The 16,513-nt window shown below is 48.0% G+C and overlaps 1 protein-coding gene across 4 annotated transcripts; it reads right to left on the minus strand.

The window, feature by feature from the left end:
* Positions 1 to 1,489: 1,489 nt before the first annotated feature.
* On the minus strand, positions 1,490 to 16,031 carry LOC120992080 (gastrula zinc finger protein XlCGF71.1-like). Of its 4 annotated transcripts, none has more exons than XM_040420829.1 (4): positions 15,980 to 16,031; positions 3,085 to 3,176; positions 2,837 to 2,957; positions 1,490 to 2,215 (listed from the first exon to the last, which is right to left on the minus strand). In XM_040420829.1, exons 1-4 carry the CDS (start codon positions 16,011 to 16,013, stop codon positions 1,500 to 1,502), a joined length of 963 nt encoding a protein of 320 aa, XP_040276763.1. In that variant the 5' UTR covers positions 16,014 to 16,031; the 3' UTR covers positions 1,490 to 1,499. The 4 variants fall into 4 exon arrangements, with proteins under 4 accessions (XP_040276763.1, XP_040276762.1, XP_040276765.1 ...); XM_040420828.1 differs by having other exon boundaries at positions 3,085 to 3,212; positions 15,980 to 16,028; XM_040420831.1 differs by lacking the exons at positions 2,837 to 2,957; positions 15,980 to 16,031 and adding an exon at positions 5,510 to 5,520 and having other exon boundaries at positions 3,085 to 3,212.
* Between the last annotated feature and the right edge of the window lie 482 nt (positions 16,032 to 16,513).

Raw genomic sequence — 16,513 nt, forward strand, 5'->3', positions numbered from 1 at the left:
CATGTTCTTTTATTACATGTGTAATAAAGTACTCTGTTGATCCCTGGTCTGTTTTTGCCTGTTTCCTGTTTGCTAGACGTCCCGGAGCTTTGCCTTGGGCCTCGGGCACTTGACACCACTAAAAAGGGGTTTGATAAAGGGCTGAAACTCAACACTCCTAAAGTCTATTTACAGCTATCAATGCCAAATTACAAGGGAAATTTACAGGTCAATCTTTAGTCAGAACTTTTTTTTTTTTTAAAGCTCTTAGAAATCTCAAACCAGTTTTCATCCGTCTTTGCCATCCTGGGATCTTTCAACTGTACTTAAATCCCTTGCCATGCATCCATTTGAGCCTATGGAAGATGCCTCTCTAAAAATGTTGACCTCTAAAACAGTATTTCTAATAGCCATCACATCTGCAAAACCTGTTATTGAGTTAAAAGCACTATCCTGTAGAGAACCATACTGCAGAGATCTTGGAGATTGTCTAGTTCTGCGTACCATGCCTGGTTTCATTCCAAAAGTTGCCTCCACTTCTTATTCATCAAGAGATCTCTTTGTCTGTTTTTGCCTCTGATTCCATTCACAATGATCAAATAAACTGTCATTTCCTGAATGTCAGAAAGGCTTTTCTTATTTACATCCTAAAGACAGAAACAATTAGGAAGGCAGAAAAATTCTTCCTACAGTTCCAAGGACCTAATAAGGGCAAGAAGACCAGTAAAGCATCCATTGCAAGTCGGTAAAAAGGCAACCATTGACTACTGCTATGACATTTTGAATCTGCGGTCTCCATTGCAAGTTAAAGCGCACTCCACCCGGTCCACTTCCTCTTCCTTGGCTGAACTGGCTCAGGTGTCTTTTGGATGAATTTGCATTGCGGCAATATGGGCCCCGTCCTCAACGTTCACCAGACACTATTGTCTGGATGTTATAGCAGCAGAAGAGTGCTACAGTTGGCGACTTCAAGTACAGTACCCCCCTCCCAAATAATATTACTTTTTAAGTCCCACTGTATGCTATGCTGCCGCAGGACTATCAGGAAATCCAAAAATTACTCAATGAAATTTCCTTTTCCTAGAATTCGTAGGCGGCACAGGCTTTCCCTCCCTTAATAAATGTATTGCTGCATACAAAATACAGGCACTCAGTGTCTTTCTGATACCTCTATAGGTTGTCTCAATTGTTTCAGGGAGGTTGTATTGTATTGTTAATTATTAATTGTTGATAATTAAATGGTTTATTTTTGAATTTTGCTCATGAAAATTAATAAAGATACTAAAAAATTATGGTTGCAGGTCACGTCATGTCTAAAAAGATCTGATGTATCTATACATTCTCCTCATTCTAAACATGAATTTGTTTTCTTTCCTATGTGACTTGTCGCATAACTAACAAGATCTATCTGTAAAACATTCCCCACATTCTAAACATTAATACGGCTTCTCTCCTGTGTGACTTATCACATGTGTAACAAGATGTGACTTTTCTGTAAAACATTTCCCAGTTTTTAAACATTAATATGGCCTCTCTCTTCTATGAATTCTCTCATGTTTAACAAGATTTGAATTCCTTGTAAAACATTTCCCACATTCTGAACATGAATATGGTTTCTCTCCTGTGTGACTTCTCTCATGTCTAACAAAACATGATTTATCTGTAAAACATTTCCCACATTCTGAACATGAATATGGCTTCTCTCCAGTGTGACTTCTCCTATGTGCAACAAGACCTGATGTATCTGAAAAACATTTCCCACATTCTGAACATGAATACAGCTTCTCTCCTGTGTGACGTCTCTCATGTCTAACAAGATTAGATTTTTCTGTAAAACGTTTTCCACATTCTGAACATGAATACGGCATTTCTCCTCTGTGAATTCTCTCATGTCTAACAAGATTTGATTTATCTGCAAAACATTTTCCACATTCTGAACAGGAGTATGGCTTCTCCTTTGTGTGAAATCTTCTGTCTGTAGAAAGGCCTGAGCTTTTTGTGAACTCTTTAACACAGTGAAACCCTTTATCCCCTTTCTGACCTTTAGTTGTGGTAACAATCTGTGATTGGTCAGGAAAAGGTTCTTGATGATTAAGGGGATTATATAATAGATCTGTACTTTGAAGTCCTGGATGTACATTAAGGTTTTCTCCTGAAGAGCGCTGCATGATATCTTCATCTTCATTATAATTTAGTGGTAACATGAAGTTTCCTTCAGAATTCCTACTGGGATTTCCTATTTATATCAAAATTTGAATTTGTAATATTTTTTTAAACCAAATAATACACAAAATACATAATAATATTCCAATTAGGCTGGAAATGGATCTGGTAGGAAGGAGAAATATAGGGAGTCACTTATTAAGACCAGTGTCTTAATAACCCCTTTAGCTGGTGGTGGATCTGCCGAAGTTATGTAGAGGCGCCAGCTTCTACATAACTGCAACGTTTCCACCACCGGTCTAAATGTAAACCAGCTTCCTTGCTGTCTTACATTTAGACCATTTTCTAGGCCTAAAACAGGAATAGAAAAAAATGAATGTCCCACCACACACCCTTTTTTAGACCTGGTGTGAGCGGGGGGGAAAAAATAAAATTGCAAATTGCAGCATAAATAACTTTTATGCCGCAATCTGGATGTGGATATGACTGTCCGGCATGTACTGCAGGAACAGTCAGGATCAGAGAAGAATCTGATCAGAGATCGTCATCAGCTGGATAAGGAGAACCCTTCATGATGTGATTGGGACTTCTCCAATCAAAGAGCGGCGCAGCAGCCAGTGATCAGATTCTCCTCCTGCCCTGAAGGCACCAAGGACAAAATCTGAAGTCACTTTCCCCATTCATGATTACATACCTGTAGTGACATCTCCAGGAATGTCATCCTCCACATCACTCTTACACGGGGGATCGCCGATCATCCACTCTTCTTCATCCTCCACTTTAATAATAATCAGATCTTCCATCTGGTTTGTCATCTGTAACAATTCAGCACAATACAGCAGACATCTAACAGATCCACATAAGAGACTCCCACAATCTATGACCCCTCTATGACTGCAGGACCCCCCTATATAGATGTGTATAGGGCTCAGCTCCATTTACCTGAGGATTCTCTGGGATGTTCTCCTCTGGACAGGCCTGGGAAAACAGAGGAGGGGGACATCTCTCTGGTGGATTTCTCCTCATGGATCCATCTGTGGAGACACAAGCACACAGTGACTTAATAGTCACTGCAGATCTGAAAATTTAGTGTCATGACTAAGGACACAGTGTGCATCAGAAACGCGTTGGAAGTGTATTAAGTGGTAAAAGCAGTGAGGAGTCCAAAGATGGATTTACTAACAAAAGGAAAAGTTTTTTTTCATGCTGAACTTATTTAGATATGTAAGCACATTGAAGCAGAGCAGTGAAGCAGTCTGGAACTGGTGAACGGGGTTTTGTTTTGTTTCTGGAAAAGTATTAGAATATTAGAATAAGTGTCCTCTTCAGAAACAGTAAATGAAAGAAAAGGACTTTTCAATCGGTCATGTGTTTAAAAGGGAAAACATTATTCTGCCCACAATACATGGGAAATTCCCATGTTCGTAGTGCACACAAATGTGGGCATTCTTCATCTACACGTTACTTGTCTGCCCTTCTACGTTTCTTCTTCTCCCAGGCTGTAGCTAGGAGCCAGGTTTCTGACAGGCTCCCTTCTGATGGATCAATTACTAGGGAGCTAGTCCTAACTCAGGAGCCAAAATACCTCATGTCCACTTTCTCCAAGACAATATACACACCTTGGAACAGATGCCTCAAGAGCCTACTGTGACACGATGTCACGTCCCTGTTCGGATCTTATCATAAAAATGTTTTATGAGTAGAATCCGGTTGACTGTCAGTTTGAAAAATTAACCGCTTCTAGCCAGGGAACAGGACGTCCATATATGGCCGTTCCTGTAGCCCTTTGTAGTCCACAGACCTTTAATCACCCCCTGCTGAGATCACCTCACACCTCGGACATCTTCAAAGGACAAACCCCAGACCATTGGTCTCCTGGCCACTTTGAAACCACGAAAGTTAAACACATGCTAGTTGCCCCCTTCCTTTCTGCCTGGTCAATTTACACATCAGAAGCAGAGAGAGCTGGTAGGGGGGAGCGAATAAGGAGAGACATGTGAACCGTGCTCTGAGAACCCCAAAAAGCATATTGGGGCTATATGGAATTATGACACAAAAATGTAGCTACGCTCAAAATGCACCTCTCGAATCGCCCGATTTTTCATATTTATTACGCCGGCAAAGTTATGAGCCATTTTTTTTTTAATCGGGAAAACTGGCCTGGCCAGCAGCAGGGAGGGGCGAACAAGCCCTCCCAAACCCTCCTTCAGGAACACCCACCGTGCAGCCCTTGGCCAGCGATTGGCTGGGCCAACCCCCCTTACCCTCCCACAAAATGGGGCATAAAAGTCAGTGCGCAATGGGAGAGGAGAGCTTTTTGCCCTGTGGTCACATCGCCGATAGGCTGTCCGTTGGAACGTAAGTTTTGTGCCTGGATTTTGCATAGGCAAAGTCCAAGATAGTAATTTCTCTTTTTATCTCTGTTTATTTTCCACATGCTTCCCAGCTTGCTATTATAATCTTTTTCTGTAAATTTTTGTATGCATTGTTTGTTTCACTTCTGTGTTACTTAAAGTAAAAGATATTTTTATATCTTTTAAATTGTCTCTCTCTTATCGCTCTAAGCCACACTGCAGCAAAGTACTTGTACGCCTTGAAGAGACCTGTTTTATAGTCGACTGATATTAGAGACATAACTGTTTTATGACTCGATTGGTGTTAGCTTGTAGCGTGGTACCGGGGCTGATCTGTGAGTGGTCCGAACCCCTATCCCTACAATTATAGAGTCGTTCACTCACAAACGTGGTGGCAGCAGAAAATAAGGGGGGTCCAGGATTGACTGGGTAATTCTGTATCTCCCCCCTGTCACTGTCCACCCTCGGTTGGGCTTTTTCTCTCCGCTGGGGTGTTCTGGCGGTCATAAGTCTGATTTAAATGGGGGTGGTCATGACACCTACATAAGAAACATTAGGAGATATCCTTTAACTCAACAAGGTATGAAGTGGTGGCTAAAACCCAAACATCCGCTACGTGACAACTTCCTGATTCCCCAGCCTCAGAAAAGTCCTCACTATGGATGACTTCGCCTGCGACTTGGGTGCACATGTAGTCAGATTGTGGGTCCACAATATGAGTCATAAAAAGGGATCGTCATCCAACCTGAAAAATCCAGGGCTTTCAGGCTAGCCTTAGCTCACTTCCAATCATAGCCTCACAACCACCAAATGCTTCTTCAGTCAAGCTAATTTACCAAATGGTTAATTTCAGTAAACAGGCTACAAGGAGCTTTATCCAGAGGAGTGGAGCCTCAACTCTACAACTTCTATCGAATAGTGAAGAAGTGAGAAACAAACAAAAAAAAACAGCTGTGGTAATACTAGAGAGGTAATACTATGATATCCAAATTTGCTCTGTGTGTTGCTCTCACCATGTTCTAGCGTTAGTTTATCGATCAGCTGGGAAGAGAAGCTGGTGTATGTATAGCTTCCATTATTGCTGAGAGTGCTCAGGAAGAGGCTGGAGGACAAACAGAAGTCATAGGCATTCTCCCATGATGGTCTTGCATGGCCTGGTGTCACGATAGGTAGGTAAGCGGGGAAAAGGGAAGAGGCTTCTTCAAACCAGGAGGAAGCAAGCGTCTCCCTAGAGGCCTAGATAAAACACACAAAGGGAAATAAAGGAGAGACGATTCACCACAAATCAAGAGTTCCCAGGAAAGAACTATAACCCGCATAGGCCACTGGGGGAAGGATGGATAAATAGCCTCACTAACAATGAAACCCAGTACACCTGAGGGAAGGTGGATCCAGCTCAAACCCAAGTCAAAACAAACTAAGAAGTCAGACATGTGCAGCCAGTCTGACAGATCTCCGCACATTCACAGGGCAAGGCGTGACATCTGGTTCCTCTGGTTCCTGTTTTTGTGGTCACACTCTAAGAACAGTTACTGAAGCCTGCTCGAAATTTCGGGCCTTCACTTACAGAAGGGTTGTCTTCTTCATCTTTATCTCTACAAGTTACATCTCAGTGTGTGGAAGCTGGCAAGGACAACCTGTTATACCCAGGATTTCAACTTAGGTTATTAACACTAAAATAGCTGTCTGAAGGCTCAGGATATTTTTGTAGAAAGTATTGAAAAATAAAATCACTAATGGTGCAATTCACCATCATCAAGACACAGTTACAAGGTTTCTACCCACCTTCATGTAAGGTTTTTGTTTCAGTGCCTTAAAGAATCTCAGTCCAGCATTCATTGCCTGCACATTCTTGTGGTTGCCTAGTGTCAGCTGCACTGGCAAACCATCAGTTTAAATCATCCGAAGATTTTTCTCTCAGATAAATCATTTTCAAGATCATCTTGATAGTTGTCATTACCTCTACAAGGCATTTTAGTTAACTATAGGATCTTTACATACAAGTGACCTCCCTAGATTTAGAATCCACAAGGTCAGGAGCAAGAGGAATGGCACTCCGTTCATGGCAGAAGTACTGTCTTAATATATATCCAAAGGTCAGATACCTTCAAAAAGCCCTTTCTTCAGCATCAAGGACCCATTAAGGGCCAGAGGGCAAAAAATGCCACTGGCTTGGAGGATCAGGGGAACTATTGAGAAGTGCTACCAGTTTTGTCACTCTACCTGCTCAATTGCCATATTCTGAGATGAACTGGGCACATACCACTGAAAAACATTTTGCAACGCTGTTGCATGGTCGACATCTTTCCCCTTGATGAAGGATTCTAGGTTACACATTCTCACGACATAGACCTTGTTCACCAACTTGAACACTGCTTTGTAGGTCCCATTCGTGACTGTGCTTCATTCGTGACATAGCGTTTTGCATTTAGGCCAAAAAGTTCAACTCAGTCTCATCTGACCAGAGCACCTTCTTCCACATTATTGCTGTATCCCCTACATGGCTTGGGGCAGACTGCAAACAGGACTTCTTATGACTGATTTCAAAAATGACCTTCTTGCCACTCTTCCATAAATGCCAGATTTGTGGAGTGCATGACTAATAGTTGTACTGTGGACAGATTTTCCTACCTGAGCTGTGGATGTCTGCAGCTCCTCCACAGTGACCATAGGCCTCCTGGCCACTTCTTTTATTGGTGCTCTCTTTGCCTGGGCTGTCAGTTTAGGTTGGCGGCCATGTCTTGGTAGGTTTGAAGTTGTGCCATACTTATTCCATGTTTGGATGATGGATTGAGCCGTGCTCTGTGAGATTTTCAGAGCTTGGGATATTTTATTTTATAAGCTAACCCTGCTTTACACTTCTCCACAACTTTATCCCTGACCTGTGTGGTGTGTTCCTTGGTTTTCATGATGCGTTTTAATCACTAAATGTTCTCTAACATATACTGAGAATACATTACACATAGGTGGATTATATTTACTAATTATGTGACTTCTGAAGGGAATTGGTCACACTGAATTTTATTTAGAGTATCAGAGGAAAGGAATGAATACAAATGTATGCCACACTTGCCAGATTTTAATTTATTGAGAATTTTGAAAACCATGTGTAAGGAATATGGATTATTGTCTAATGGCAGCCATGTTTTTCATTTAATTCACCTTGGTCAGTGTACATGCAAAATAAGTTCTCACTTCAACCCTCTGCTTGTCAGATAGTAGAGGTAGTGAACTTCCTGGCTTCAAGCAAGCCACTTGTTTACAAATTCACACGTCCTCCAGTCAGCCAGGAACCAAGCTGGTGTAACAGGAAGAATCTCTCAGCATGACGTCTAAGCCATTCACCACTTCACTCAGATTATCAGACAGGTTGGAACCGGTGGTTCATAAGGAATTATGAACCGCCCATGTAGTCCATACATAAACCAGATACATATTTGTGTCCCTGTGGCCACTATGAACAGGCCCGTGGTCATAGTCTGGCAGTGGGAGGCCAGGGATGGGAGATATATATATATACCCACAGAAAACACACAACGGCACCTGGTAGCCGAAACCCAGGCGGATCTGTTGGTCCCAGAACCGTCCCCCTGTGACCTTCTGGTCTGGAGCTATGAACCCTAAAAGGGTTTTGTGGGTCATTGAGCTGCCAGGATCAGCAGGGAGGAGGACCCTTCCCAGAGGCGGGAAGAGGAGGGGTCGATGTTAATACAGCTAAGAACTCATCACAACCTAAAGGACTCCTATATCTGGTAAACTGACTTATTGTTCTGCTTAACCCTGTTGTACCCCATTACCTGTTTTTGTAACCTCAGACCACTGTTCATATTTTCTGTGTATATTGTGTTATGTCTAGTGAGCCCTTAAGGCAATTGAATATATATTTTAATCTTGTTCTGTCTTGTATCTCGATCACAAATCCCCACGTCCGTGTTTCGGCCTACTTATACGCTACCGCGGGTTGGTTTCTTACCCTATTATAATCCCGTTAGCGAACCGGGCTTATATCAAACAAGAAATTGGTGGCAGTCTTCCCGGGCTGAGAACGTACTGTTTCACTGGGGCAGTGAAAATGCTCTCTCAGCTTGTTGCCTCTCTGTGCCCGTGTGGACAGGAGGTGTCTGTGAAAACTGTACCAAGACTGACCTTACCTGCTCCTCCAGGAGGGCGTAACATCACGCCTTGGTAACCCGTGACCATACCGTATCTTGCTGGCTCTACGTACTTGATGTCTGACGTCAGTCGGGGCACGGCTTTTGTCAAATATTGGCGGTAGCAAAGTGTGATCGAGATACTAGTTTGTGTGAGTGTGGGACCCATACTCCCAGACACTAAAGACTACCAGCAGTAGCTTTTGCCGCTGGACTCTTAAGATCAGCTCAACACTAGACAGTTTGAGCGCAAATACAATAAGGTGTGTGTGTGCGCGCATCAGGTTGCAGTCTGTGTCAGTGATCTTCCGTGGCAATGATGACCAGCATCACAAGAAGCAAGGCTAAGGAGATGGCCGAGGCTATGAGCGGTGGCAGGGAGGACACAGTCCAGATAGGGGGCCGAGAGGAGGTGGAAGGAGACTTTCTTCAAGGCGAGGGGGAGCAAAGCCAAAGCTTCCCAAGAAGCCAGTTGCCGGCGGTGGGCCTCACTCCACCTGCCCATCTCGCAGCCAGACAGGCTCGGCTGCTCTCCTAAAAGCTGCCGTGGACTGTTTCCAGGTCAGAGACCAGGCGGCCTATGAGATTCTCATGGCAGCTGCAGAACATCACGAACAAACAAAGGCTGCAGAAAGAGAACGTCGTGAGCAGGCCGAGCGTGAGCATCAGCTGCGAGTGCACCAGCTCCAACTACAGCAGCCCTCCTGATGTGAGTCTCCAGAGATCCAAATTCCCAAACTGCGGGCGGAGGACTTCCCCCTGCTGGACAAAGATGGGGACTTGGACACTTTTTTGTTGGCGTTTGAGACTGCCTGCCATCAGTACCAGCTGCCGGAGGACCAGTGGGTCCCATTCCTAACACCACGTCTCAGGAGAAAAGCCCTTGAAATCTTCGGGTACCCTCCCAGCCAAACCATCCTGAGCTATGAGGACATCAAGCAGGCTCTGGTCCGGTAATACAATTTGACCCCTGAGACATACCGCAAAAAGCTCAGAAGTTTGCAGCAGGGTTCAACCCAGAGCTGGGCCGATCACATGCGGGCCCTGCTGAGACAGGTCGACCAATGGACCACGGGATTGAAGCTCTCCACCGTCCAGCAGCTGAAGGAGCTCATTGCCACAGAACAGTTCTTGTGGAATTGCCCGGTGGACCTCCAGCAGTACATCCATGACCGGAAGCCACGTCGGTGGGGGAACACCAACTTTACCACCTCTGTAAACAGCCAGGACACTTCAAAGCCATGTGTCCCCAGACCCGAGGGACCCGTCCCAGTCATCGACCCGGAAACCGTCCACTGTGTTGTGTGTGGGTGGTGGTGGTGGGAGGTCCGTTGACAATTTTCAACTGGTCACCATGGGCCAGGCCGCGGCCATGGGACTTAAGAGACTTTGGCGCTGAGATGACCCTGGTACGGCCTGAACTGGTGGCACCCCATGATTTATTGCCCGGAAGATCCCTTACAGCACCAAGGTCTATTTGGACTGGGGAGCCAGTCGAGGAGTAAGGGAGGTGGGGGTATCCTCAAATATCCCTGCCAATATTTTGCTTGGGACGGACCTGGGGCGGCTTGTGTCTAGGTACGTATCCGCTGACACCCCGAGGTCCTGTCTACCCCTGTTGATACTGTTATTGTACATAACATGCCTGTTGATGGGGATATAATGTGTGCCTCTCCCCTCGGGGGGAGGGGTTCACTCATGCCAGCTGTGCTGAGGACCCAGGGTGTGGCCAGCAAGCAGGCTGGAACCTGTTGTCCTCAGGTGTGGCTACTGAGGGGACAAGCAGGGGACAGACAGCGGAGGAGGAGGAGGGTGCAAATGAGGTCAGGGCTGTCCCAAGAGAAGTAGGGCTCCCAGGTAAAGCCTCAGAGCAGGGTTCCTCCACAACTGGGATGTCCGAGGGCCAGGTTAGTCCGTCTAGACTGGCGACTTAGTCGGAAGTCGAGGGGAAGCAGGCACTACCAGCGGCCATAGCTGCTATCACGCGCAGTGGGAGTGCTGGGGCCCTAGAGGCCCCTCAGGGGTCTGATGGATTTCCCCCTTCTGACCAAGTGGCTGCTGAGTCAGATGGAGGACAGGAGACAGGTCCCGGGGACCTCACAGGGGACGTGGCAGTCTCGTCCATTCTGGCCACGTCCGGTCAGGGGTTTCAGATAGTGTTAGTGGCTGCTCTCAAGGAGCAGGCGGCACAGCCCCTCTCGGACTCAGACCTCGAGCGGATGGTCTGGGACCAAGGACGGCTGTTCCTGGTCACGTTCCAGCAGGGCTCACCGGAGGGGGGGCCTAGGGACTAACAGCTAGTGGTACCCTATCAGTTCAGGACAGAGTTGTTGCGGGTTGTGCATGAGATTCCGATGGCTGGACACCTAGCGGTCGCTAAGACGAAGGCCAGATTAGCCCAGCATTTCTACTGGCCAAAGATGGGGGCCGATGTGGTTGCCTACTGCCGTTCATGTGACACCTGCCAGCGGGTGTGGAAGGCGGGGCGGCGCCCCAAAGCTCCACTGGTAACGCTGCCCATAATTGAAGAGCCTTTAAGGAGGGTGGCTGTGGATTTCATTGGACCGCTATCCATTCCCAGCAGCTCCGGGAAACGCTTCATATTAACGGTAGTAGACTACACCACCCGGTACCCGAAGGCGGGGTAGCCTTGTCATCCATACGGACCAACAAGGTGGCCACCGCCTTGCTGGAGATTTTCTCCAGAGTGGGCTTTCCCCAGGAAATGCTCACCAACCGGAGGACCCAGTTCATGTCGCAATTGATGGAGTCCCTCTGTAGGCAAACACAGGTGCAACATCTTGTGACCAGCCCATACCACCCACAGACCAACGGCCTGTGCAAACGGTTTAATGGCACCTTAAAGCAGATGCTTAAGATGTTGGTTGACTCCCACGGGCGTGACTGGGAGCGGTACCTCCCACATCTGCTGTTTGCCTACCGAGAGGTCCCACAGGCCTCCACGGGATTCTCCCCCTTCAAGCTCTTGTACGGGCGACGTGTGCGGGGGCCCCTGGCTCTGGTGAAAGAGGCCTTGGAGGGATATGTAGCCACCCCTGGAGTGTCAGTAATCGAGTATGTCATGCGCTTCCGAAAAAAGATGCAGGCCTTCTCGCAGCTGGTGCACAATAATATGGAGCGGGCCCAGGCCGACCAGAAGCGATAGTACGACCAGAACACTTGTGAGAGGACCACCCAGGTGGGTCAAAAGGTATGGGTACTGGTCCCCGTACCTCAGGACAAGCTTCAGGTGGCCTGGGAAGGCCCGTACCTCGCACATCAGCGCCACAACACCGTGATGTACCTGGTCACCCTGGACCACGCCCGGGGAAGGCGCAAGGCCTTCCACGTAAATATGAGGGAGGCATGTGCCCTCACTGTCTACAACCTTCCAGAAGAACTGGACATGCTCGCCCAGGTGAAGGCGGGTGTTCCATCGAAGGTGTGGAGGTGGGCCAACATCTATTGAAGGACCAAAGGTCCCAACTGTGCGCCACCCTTCACCCCTTCCGGGAGTTGTTCAGCAACAAGCCTGGAAGGACAGAGTTGGCCGTCCATCACATGGATACGAGGGATCATCCCCCAATCCGGCAATCAGCATATCGGGTTTCCTTGGAGGTGCAGCAGCACATGCGCCAGGAGGTTGACGAGATGCTGAAGCTGGGGGTCATCCAGGCATCCAACAGCGCTTGGGCATCGCCGGTGGTCCTCATCCCAAAGAAGGACCGGACCACCCAGTTCTGCGTGGACTACAGGGAACTCAACGCTGTCTCGGTCACTGATGCGTACCCAATGCCACGCATCGATGACCTACTCGATCAGTTGGCCGGGGCCCAGTACCTGACCATCATGGATCTGAGCCGGAGGTATTGGCAGATTCCCCTGACCCGTGAGACGCGGGAACGCTCTGCCTTTATCACCCCCTTTGGATTGTATGAATCCACGCTGCTTTAAGGGACTTGAAGAGTACGCGGCCGTGTACCTGGAGGTCATTACCATCTTCGGTCCTACATGGGAGGATCCCCGAGAGCATCTGGAGCAGATCTGCCAGGTAGGCTTGACCCTTACACCAGGAAAGTGCCAGTTGGGCATAAGCGATGGGCCCCGGGTAGGCGGGGAAGCTTTGGAACCGGAGCCTGGGAGAGTGGATGCCAGCGCATCCTGGCTCACCCCAACCCGGGACAAAAACCAGGTGATGTCCTTCCTGGGCACCGCTGAGTACTATAGGGAGTTCGCGCCCCACTATAGTAGCCTGGCGAGGCCCCTGACGGACAGCACCAGGAAGAAGCTGCCCTCCGCATTCGATTGGACAACCGATTGAGAGACGGCCTTCCAGGCGCTGAAGGACGCCCTTTCCAGCTTCCCGGTGCTACAAGCAGCCGACTTCACGCGGCCGTTTATAGTACCGACCGACGCCAGTAATTTCGGCCACAGTGTCATACTCAGTCGGGGGGACTCTATTGGCCAAAAACTAATGGGATGTGGGTACGCAGGAGTCTTGCCCTCCAGCCATACCACTTTGTCACCAGAGAGGGTGCGGGTGGGCGCACGGGGAAACACAGGGATGTGCTTCCACTAGCGCCCTCTAAAAGGGAGAGGTGTGAGGAATATGGTCAGTGTACATGCAAAATAAGTTCTCACTTCAACCCTCTGCTTGTCAGATAGCAGAGGTAGTGAACTCCACAGGGGTCCTGGCTTCAAGCAAGCCACTTGTTTACAAATTCACACATCCTCCAGTCAGCCAGGAACCAAGCTGGTGTAACAGGAAGAATCTCTCAGCATGAGGTCTAAGCCATTCACCACTTTACTCAGATTATCAGACAGGTTGGAACCGGTAGTTCATAAGGAATTATGAATCGCCCCTGCATTACATACATAAATCAGATACATATTAGTGTCCCTGCGGCCACGATGAACAGGCCCATGGTCATAGTCTGGTGGTGGCAGGCCAGAAAAGGGAGATATACATATCTTCCCACAGAAACCACACAACGGTACCAGGTTTGGACTCTACTGGTAGCCGGAACCCAGGCGGATCCGTTGGTCTCAGAACCATCTACCTGTGACCTTCTGGTCTGGAGCTATGAACACTAAAGGGTTTTGTGGGTCATTGAGCTGCCAGGATCAGCAGGGAGGGGGGACCCTTCCCAGAGGCGGGAAGAGGAGGGCCGTCTAAAGTTTAAAAGGCTTGTGCCAGCAAGAGGGAGTGTCTTTTCTCTGAAAGGGGGTCACATCATGTCATGTGTTTAGAGGGACCTGCAACCTGCTGCCATCACTGCCACCAATGTGAATACAGCTAAGAACTCATCACAACCCAAAGGACTCCTATATCTGGTAAACTGACTTATTGTTCTGCTTAACACTGTACCTATATCACCTGTATTTGTAACCTCAGACCACTGTACATATTCTCTGTGTATATTGTGTTATGTCTAGTGAGCCCTTAAAGAGGACCTTTCACCGATTTTGACCCTATGAACTAACTATACAGACATGTGGAGCGGCGCCCGGGGATCTCACTGCACTTACTATTATCCCCGGGCGCCGCTCCGTTCTGCCGCTATGCCCTCCGGTATCTCCGCTCACTAAGTTATAGTAGGCGGAGATACCAGTCCCTAAGTTATGGTAGGCGGAGTCTGCCCTAGCGCTGGCCAATCGCAGCGCAGAGCTCACAGCCTGGGAGGTTATTTTCTCCCAGGCTGTGAGCTCTGCAATGCGATTGGCCAGCGTTAGGGCAGACTCCGCCTACCATAACTTAGGGAACGGAGATACCGGAGGGCATAGCAGGAGAACGGAGCGGCGCCCGGGGATAATAGTAAGTGCAGAGAGATCCCCGGGCGCCGCTCCACATGTATGTATACTTAGTTCATAGGGTCAAAATCGGTGAAAGGTCCTCTTTAAGGCAATTAAATATATAATTTAATCTTAAGCTGTTCTGGTATCTCGATCACGAATCCCCACGTCCGTGTTTCGGCCTAGTTATACGCTACCGCGGGTTAGCGACCCGCGCTTATATCAAACGAGAAACTGGAGGCAATCTTTCCGGGCTGAGAATGCGCTGTTTTACTGGGGCAGTGAAAAGGCTCCCTCAGCCTCTCTGTGCCCGCGTGGACAGGAGGAGTCTGTGAACACTGTACCAAGCTGACCTTACCTGCTCCTCCAGGAGGGCGTAACGTCACGTAGTTGACGTCTGACGTCAGTCGGGGTACGGTATTCGTCACACCGTGTATCAATTTCTTTTCACTTCACACAAACTTGCGACTGGTAGTCCTCAATTACATGTCACTGCACATGACGGCTCTTACCTTGTGATATAAGAGGCTGGTGCTCCTCCATTACATGTCACTGCACACACGTGTATACACTGCACATGACGGGTCTTACCTTGTGATATAAGAGGCTGGTGCTCCTCCATTACATGTCACTGCACACACCTGTATACACTGCACATGACGGCTCTTACCCTGTGATATAAGAGGCTGGTGCTCCTCCATTACATGTCACTGCACACACGTGTATACACTGCACATGACGGCTCTTACCTTGTGATATAAGAGGCTGGTGCTCCTCCATTACATGTCACTGCACACACGTGTATACACTGCACATGACGGGTCTTACCTTGTGATATAAGAGGCTGGTGCTCCTCCATTACATGTCACTGCACACACGTGTATACACTGCACATGATGGGTCTTACCTTGTGATATAAGAGGCTGGTGCTCCTCCATTACATGTCACTGCACACACGTGTATACACTGCACATGACGGCTCTTACCTTGTGATATAAGAGGCTGGTGCTCCTCCATTACATGTCACTGCACACACGTGTATACACTGCACATGACGGCTCTTACCTTGTGATATAAGAGGCTGGTGCTCCTCCATTACATGTCACTGCACACACGTGTATACACTGCACATGACGGGTCTTACCTTGTGATATAAGAGGCTGGTGCTCCTCCATTACATGTCACTGCACACACGTGTATACACTGCACATGACGGGTCTTACCTTGTGATATAAGAGGCAGGTGCTCCTCCATTACATGTCACTGCACACACGTGTATACACTGCACATGACGGGTCTTACCCTGTGATATAAGAGGCTGGTGCTCCTCCATTACATGTCACTGCACACACGTGTATACACTGCACATGACGGGTCTTACCCTGTGATATAAGAGGCTGGTGCTCCTCCATTACATGTCACTGCACACACGTGTATACACTGCACATGACGGCTCTTACCTTGTGATATAAGAGGCTGATGCTCCTCCATTACATGTCACTGCACACACGTGTACACACTGCACATGATGGCTCTTACCCTGTGATATAAGAGGCTGGTGCTCCTCCATCATGGCCTCCTTGTACAGATCCTTGTGTCCTTCTATATACTCCCACTCCTCCATGGAGAAATAGACAGTGACGTCCTGACACCTTATAGGAACCTGACAACACAATGACACCGTCATCACCCAGACCCCTCCAGTGCTGTTACTGGAGAATTTCCCAGCATTCCCAGCAGTGTCACCTCTCCAGTCAGCAGCTCCATCATCTTGTGGGTGAGCTCTAGGATCTTCTGCTCATGTATCAGGGGGTGAGGGGGAGGCTCTGTGATGGGGGGAGGGGTCCTGCTCCGCCCTCCTGACTCCTGGAGATGGATGATGGGAGTCACACCGTCCCCCGATGTCTTCTTCACTATTGTGTACTCCTGTGGATGGAGAGAGACACTTAGAGAATAAACCCTTCAGGGGCCATGTGCTCTCCTCCGTCCTCTCCTCCTTGTACAACGTGCCTACTTACCTCCTCATGGCTCCTACAACATGACTATTGGTCACTGGTCACATGACACATCACT

The sequence above is a fragment of the Bufo bufo genome, chromosome 2 (assembly GCF_905171765.1).
Source record: "Bufo bufo chromosome 2, aBufBuf1.1, whole genome shotgun sequence".
NCBI lineage: Eukaryota > Metazoa > Chordata > Amphibia > Anura > Bufonidae > Bufo > Bufo bufo.

What these genes read in the sequence shown, in the direction of transcription:
- LOC120992080 (XM_040420828.1), bottom strand. Translation starts at nt 16,013, where the DNA reads ATGATGGAGGAGCACCAGCCTCTTATATCACAGG. An exon ending in ACATCCCAGAGAATCCTCAG is followed by an intron (nt 2,958 to 3,084) that starts GTAAATGGAGCT and finishes GAATTGTTACAG; the next exon opens with ATGACAAACCAGATGGAAGA. An exon ending in TCCTGGAGATGTCACTACAG is followed by an intron (nt 2,216 to 2,836) that starts GTATGTAATCAT and finishes TGATATAAATAG; the next exon opens with GAAATCCCAGTAGGAATTCT.